This window comes from Topomyia yanbarensis, chromosome 3 (assembly GCF_030247195.1).
Source record: "Topomyia yanbarensis strain Yona2022 chromosome 3, ASM3024719v1, whole genome shotgun sequence".
Classification (NCBI taxonomy): domain Eukaryota; kingdom Metazoa; phylum Arthropoda; class Insecta; order Diptera; family Culicidae; genus Topomyia; species Topomyia yanbarensis.
In genome coordinates this window covers 318820525-318827838 of record NC_080672.1, presented here as the reverse complement: position 1 = coordinate 318827838, position 7314 = coordinate 318820525, and the positions used below count along the sequence as shown (strand labels likewise).

At 42.3% G+C, this 7314-nt stretch overlaps 2 protein-coding genes across 4 annotated transcripts in view; one reads left to right on the top strand and one right to left on the bottom strand.

Moving 5' to 3' along the window:
• The first annotated feature begins 253 nt into the window (after positions 1 to 253).
• LOC131693260 (SURF1-like protein) lies at positions 254 to 2168 on the top strand. Its single transcript, XM_058980953.1, has 4 exons — positions 254 to 628; positions 687 to 808; positions 877 to 1071; positions 1125 to 2168. Exons 1-4 carry the CDS (start codon positions 458 to 460, stop codon positions 1501 to 1503), a joined length of 867 nt encoding a protein of 288 aa, XP_058836936.1. The 5' UTR covers positions 254 to 457; the 3' UTR covers positions 1504 to 2168.
• Positions 2169 to 2284: 116 nt separating this feature from the next.
• Positions 2285 to 7314, bottom strand: part of LOC131693259 (zinc finger protein 836-like) — a 48170-nt gene continuing 43140 nt past the window's right edge. For 2 of the 3 annotated variants that reach the window (XM_058980950.1, XM_058980949.1), the window contains one exon: positions 2804 to 2970. In XM_058980950.1, the coding sequence (XP_058836933.1) occupies positions 2884 to 2970 (87 nt within the window). In that variant the 3' untranslated portion in view covers positions 2804 to 2883. The other variant, XM_058980952.1, reaches the window with a different exon arrangement.

Sequence of the window (7314 nt, the reverse complement as noted above, 5' to 3'; positions counted from 1 at the left end):
TGTTTGAATGATACCCTGAACGGGTCATTAGGCTCTTGAATCATATAAGATATTTATTAGGGAAAACATCTCTCTAGAGACCCAGCAATAGACTAAGACCACAGAGATTTCACTAAAACCAGACTTTTCAATATTTTATGAACAATACTTTGGTCGAATTCAATAGGTTGACAAAATCGGGTTAACAAGTTGATAAAATCGGAGCATGCGAAATCGAGTCTTCACTGTATATACATGAGAGACGTCAAAATAAAACAAAAGCACTATGTTTACGTATGAATTTCATGAATGAATACAGTGAAAATAATATTGTAATTTGTTTGTAATTTGTAATTTATTTAGCATTAACGATACCCTGGTGGTTGTACCATTTGTCAGGTCAAGGAAGCTATATATATATATTGTTATGAAATTCGAACCGGAAACTAGAATTGCCCCTTTAAAATATTAGTAAATTATGTTTGCAATCATCAAACAAGAGGCTATCATCGGTTTGCGGTGTTCTAATCTTGCCGCTCGGTCAAGTTCCACTCGGTTGGCACATCAGAAACGGATTCGTGTTCCACCTCCAGTGAGATCGAACAATACAAGAACACAACCAATTACACCGTTCGGATGGATACTATTGGTAAGATAAACCGAACGAAACAATTTTCCGTAAGGAAATAAATCTCTTGTCATTTCAGGCCATTCCGGCAACGACTTTCGGTTTGGGATGTTGGCAAATCCAACGCAAGCAGTGGAAGGAGGATTTAATACGAAAACTGGAGTCTACTGTCCAAATGGATGCTGTTCCTGTGCCTGATAAGTAGATTGAATCAAATGGATTGACAACACAAATTATGCAAATCATGTTCCTTAATTTTAAAATTACAGCTTGTCCGATTTGAACAGCATGGAATACCAGAAAGTCGTGGTTCGGGGTGAATTCTTCCATGACCAGGAATTGCATTTAGGTCCACGTGCTCTTATTCAAGGTGGAGATTCAAATACAGCTGGTGGCTTGTTCTCGCAAAAGGAGGGTTCCATAGGCTACTGGGTAATCACTCCATTTAAACTCGAAGGAAGAGAGTGAGTAAGGCGTATAGTTTGATAGCTCTATGACGAGATGTAATTTTTTTCAGGGACAAAATTCTTATCAATCGTGGATGGGTACCGAAAAAGCAGTTGAATCCAACCAGTAGATCAGAAGGACAAATCACCGGAACCGTGGAGCTGCAGTGCGTTGTACGTTTACCCGAAAATCGACCTCAATTTACACCGCAGCAACGCGGAGCCGTATTCCTTTATCGAGACGTACAGAAAATGGCACAGATATGCAACACGGAACCGTACTTTTTGGATGCTACCGTATCCACAACCGTTCCTTATGGTCCAATAGGCGGCCAAACCCGGGTGACACTGCGAAACGAGCATTTATCCTACATCTTGACGTGGTTTAGTTTGTCTGGTTTCACAGCGTGGCTGTGGTTTAGACTGATAGTTCGGGGAAAATCATTTTGATGGGAGTAATCTTTGTCGGCTGAATTATGTTGCACTAGTGTAAATCGAGCCTGAATTAGTTGAGTTCTAATGTAATAGAAACCTCAGGGTCAAATAAAATTTTTACTGTTGAAAGCTTTTCTTTTATCCGCTATTATTGACACATAAATTTATCAGGGCATATTACCATATTACAGTTACTTTTGGAAGAAAACAGAAATTAGCGTAGAACATGAAAATGGTATACCTGCGCTGTCAATCTTACTATGCATGATTTGAATACATATCACAACGACTATAATGATGGTACCAAACGTTTTCTTCAAAATTTTTGGAAATCACAGTCACGGATCGTTAGGATGAAAGTTTGTTTTGGTGCTAATGACATCATAGCTAAAAGCAGATGAAAAGGAACGGAATCAGGGACAAGAGCAAATCAATCTGAGTATGAGATTCCGACAGATAAAATCAAACGCCTGCTTGTGTCCAAATTACGAAAATTACTCATTTCCCGGGAATATGGAAGAGTTAGAAACATGTATGAGGCGTATTGAGACACGTATTACTAATCGCGACTATAGAAGAAAACATAGAATTTTTCGTCGTGTAAGTAGGGTATTGTGATACGTTACTAACGGGAAAAAATAAAAAAATGTGCCTTGTTGAAAACCTACTATTTCGATTCAACGGGTATTTGAATTTTATTCTTATATTCAAATAATAGTTAATATGTTATCTTCAAATCATATATTTAAAATAGATTTATTTTATTTATATCACTTATCAATATATTACCATTACTCTTGTATCTAGGCAGAACATTATTCCCATTGAATCTGTAGACTTCAGATGTTATGAACAGCATCTTGAAAAATTGTTTTTTTCTAGCATATTGCTATGTGCCTAAAATATGATCAAACCTGATATTTTAGCATTCATTGTGAAATCAAGGAAAAAAATAAACGGATCGAGCCAATCTGGACTGATCTTATTGTAGAGCTAAACATACGAGCCACTAGACTCATTTACATATCTTAATCAATATTTCCTTCAGTTAATTAACTCCACCAATCATTTACAAAACGACTATTTACAATGTTTAGAACTATCAGATGTATTTATTGGCTTAGTTTATTCAAGTTTTATGCTTGCTGTTTTCCCAATCCTCCAACGAACATTGACATCGAAACGGCAAAGAAAAACGAAGTTGTGTTTTGATGTAAACTTCGTTGACTTGATGATGCACGTATGAGAGACGGATGGTTCAGTAATCGGCACACTTCATTCCAACGATCCATTTTATTTGGCTGGCTGTAAAAATTGCAAGCAAGATCACGTTGATCGATTGGTTTCTGGGACATCTTATAAACTTGGTTGAAGAGAAATAGGTATGTAATGATTTTACGCCGGATCATCTTTACGGGTTGCCTGGTCATGCTTGCTTGCATTTTCGCGCATTTGTTTTTGGTCGTCTCCATGCAACTCAATCTGAATAATGTATAATAAAAGGGAAAAAAGCCATTCGCAGCCAAAGAAATTATATTTGGAAAAATTGTTGCTCTAGGGTGACAGGCAAAAACAGGGAAAGGAGTGGTAAATTAATTAGCGCTGAACTACTTTACAATTAACGAGTAATTAATTCTAAGTACAAAAATTAATGAAATCGTGCATCGAGGATTAAATACTTTTGTTGAATTAGCGACAAATCGATCAATTGGGTATCATTCTTTAATCTGCTGTACAAATCTGTTTTAATAACTTCGGCACACCGTTTTATGACTAAACGAGAGGTAAAGGGTTTTCAAGATCGAATGGTTCATAAGCCCTATGACCAAAAAATACCCACAATGCGGTTGACTTTGTCGACACGTTATATCTTTCAGCTGTCTGGAGATTTTCAATTACAACTTTCTTAAGATTTACTAAATTTTCACATTTACAAGGACGAAAAAATCTGGTTTTTTATTGCTTAAATTTGTAGATAAATAATTTAATAATATCTTACAAAAATGTCAAAAAACGAACTCTTAGAGCCAAATGCCTGTGAGTATGCAACGTTTATTTTTCCTAATCGAAAAATTGATGTACCAATTGGCGCTTAAGGGCACAAAACCTAACTTTAAAAAGTTGGATTTGAATGTGATCATGATCATAAGCGTGTACTGAAAGCGTTAAGGCGAAATCCCAATGCTTCGGTCAGGGATGTGACCAAAAAATTGAATCTGTCCAAGTCTTTCGTTCAGAGAGCCAAGGACCAGGAGGGACTTCATATGCGTATGAAGTTCAGAAGGCTCCAAATCGTTGCGAACAGTAAAATACGATGGGAGTCACGCGAGATGCATTACAGTATAGGTGTTCACATTCGTCAAGTTTGAGTGTGTTGGTTTGTTGCTAGTGAAATTAATCATGGCGGCCCAGGACCGCGAAGCACATAATCAACAAACCGACCAATCGAAGCGAAGCTTGTAAGCACGTGGTAAAAATAAGTATGGCGTCCGGGACCACAAAAGAGCAAATGTTTACATCACTAACCAATCAGAATGAAGTATGGGACCACGTGCTTCTGTTTTCTTCTTCATTTCTTCTTGTTTGCCCGAAAAAAGTGACAGCTGATGCACACATAGAAAAAAATGTGTACACCTTTATACACCTCGGGAGTCCCTGGCCAGGAAACTGTACACCCAAATGCTGACGAAGCCTCATTATCTCATAAGCGGACCCTGCACGGGACAAGAATATTGTCAATAAAAATATTGTCAAGACTGCTTCAATACGTCAATCCCATTTGGTTTCTACATGATCAATATTTTAAAGATACCCCTACACGATCAATATATTGATCAATATTCAATTTATTGACAATATTTCTACACGTGTAGGGTCCGCTATAAGGATGATGACACTTACGTTCTGAACCACTGTACTTCACCGCACAAGTTTGAAGTCCCAGATGGAGGCTTGCCGACTCCTGGTATGGGAGTGCTGGAGTGGGCATTCAAGGCCTCTTTAGTTTCGAGTACGAGGGCGCTGTGGAAGTAGGAGAACTTTCGGATATGTGGCGGTCCTAAAGAAAAAACATTGCGTACACATTTATTCCGGTTCTGGTGTGGTGGTAACGATGGCGTGACAGTTTTCGAGGGTGGCAGGCAGTGAACTGTGACACGTGCTAAAGGCAGGCAAGTTGATCTATGGTTTGTGTGCTACGGGGCCGGGAAAGCCACGACGGTTTAGATTGGCTGGATCCACGGGTGGTTTTACGTTTAGGCGAGCAGGCTTTGTTGTCCTTGGCGTTTAGCAGACGAAAGTGTCGGAATGCACGAGGCAGTTATGTCTTGCGACGGGGACCTTGACGATAAGCCGATACTTTTAATTTTAGAAAAAACGGCGAAACAGTTTGGAAAAGGACGCAGCAGTAACTGTCCAGCTAATAATGTTGTTTCAGCTAAACTTTTTTTCAGGACGGCCGTAGCGATGGCACCTCAGACACGTCTTACACTTTCCATCGTCCAAATCCAACTATCCCACTGCCTTCTCTTATCGTAGCCTCCCAGCGAACTCCAACTCCAACTCCCGCTCACTATCTCTCTCTACTTCTTTCCCACGCCAATCTACTGCATTTTCACCCAAGTCCTGCGATCTGATCCACACCTCTTCTTTACCGACCGCCAAGTCGCTCGAAGCGGCGGCTGAGTTCCCCTCGAATGTTAGAGTCAAGACGACGTCGAACGCGAAGCGTCCTAGGAAGTCACCAGGCGAGGGTGCAAAAAACAACACCAAACGGCGTGTAACCGTCACGGCCAAACGCCGTTTGGTCGATGTAAACCTGGGCGCAAATGACCCCGCCGGGCAGAGAGAAGGCACTAGCAACTCGGCGCAACCGGGCAGGGGGCGAAAACCCCTGAAGGTGGACACTAGGAGGAAGCCGACACCGACACCGGACGCACCTCGGCCCGCGAAGAAGACCAAGGACAGAGGCGAGGCCTTGTGGTTAAAGACCGACAAGGACAAATATGCCGACGTCCTAAAATCGATGCGGGCGGCCGAAAGCCTCTCGGCCCTCGGGCAAGGCGTACGCAGCGTGAGACGCACCTGGGTGAAGGCGCCCAGGTGAGGTCGTTAGGGGCGGAAATGACTCTCCAGTGTAAGCAACTGGACGAGTTCACGACCGCAGACGATGTCGTCGCTGCCGTCAAGGAACAATTTGGCGCAGCAATTGAGCGGGCCTCTGTGCGCTTGAGAGCGGGACCCTCCGGCACGCAAGTAGCCTACCTCAGGTTACTGAAAGCGGAAGCAAAAAAGGTTACCGTGATAGGCAAACTGAAGATCGTATGTCATTATGCCCAGTTAGCATACCCCAGCCGCCATCAGTGGATAGGTGCTATCGGTGCCTTGAGTTTGGCCATAAGTCGTACGAATGTAAGGGTACAGACAGGAGCAAACAATGTCGTCGCTGCGGCGAGGAGGCGCATAAGGAGCTTGGCTGCACTAAGGCGCATAAATGTCTTATCTGCATCGCTAAGAAGCAAACCCGTAACCATGCTATGGGATGACCTTCATGTCCCTTCGGTGAGGCAAATGAGCAGCCGTCACACAGCTAAATCTTAACCATTGTGCAGCAGCCCAACAGCTGTTGTGGCAGTCGGTCTCGGAGTCGAGGACAGATGTCGCCCTCCTATCCGACCCGTACAACATCCCTGCCGGCAACGGCAATCGGGTGTTGGACGGGTTTGGGATGGTGGCAATCTGTACAATGGGACGGTTCCCGGTTCAAGAGGTAATACGCTCCTCCGCCGAGGGTATTGCGATTACCAAGATCAATTGTGTTCTATTGTAGCTGCTGCGCTCCACCAAGGTGGCCCATAGAACAGTTCAACCAGACGATCGACAGGCTCTCGTCAGACCTAGTGGGCCGGAAACCGGTAGTCATAGCGGGAGACTTTAACGCTTGGGCAGTAGAGTGGGGCAGCCGCTGTACAAATAGCAGGGGTCAAACGCTACTGTCAGCCTCATGTGGAGTGTTAGAGAGTGAATCAAGGTGCGACAGAGAGAGCACCCAAGTAAGCCTCATACAGGGCGTATGAACGCGTTAGCGAGAGTGAATGAGTACATCAAGTACAGCCATCCCCCCAGAAGTAATACCGAGAGGTAGTCCCTGGGGGAACGATGGCGGAGCTCAATGGAGTTTAGGTATTAATGGCAGCGTCACCATTCGAGCTTGGTATCTACTAATAGCACGTGTACTGGGTAAGTACGTAAATTGTATTCTCCATTGTAACAAAAGGCATACATACGGGCTTACATTCATACATACATACATACTATTTGGCACAAGTTTAGAGCGTATAACGTCGCCTGTCATCCTATGGAAAATCATCCTACCATCGCACAGTGGGACGGAATCAAAAAAAGCCGGACATTGATATTTGCGACGAAACTATTGGTACGGCACTTTGATGTCTTCGGAAAGGTTTCTTCGTTTTTTAAGTAGTTTAATATAATGTTAGAAAATTTTTGTTTAAGGGGGTATGTACGCAGATAAAAAAAATAACTTTGCAAGTTGTTGCCAAAATTGATAGTCGTGTATGGAAAGTTTGTAGACGAAATGATTTTATGAAACTTTGTTGAAGTAGCGAAATGGCTGTCTGTTAAGTGAAAAAAGTTATTGGGTGAAATTGAAGTACATGTCGGAATACCCCCTTAAAAAGAGTTTTTTCATTTTAACTTTTTTATTTGATTTTTTACAGTTTCTCGATGTTCTAGAAAGTTGTTGATGCTTTCAAAACACACCTTTTTGCGGAATACACCAACTCGCTATCTCTTCGTTTTTAGGGT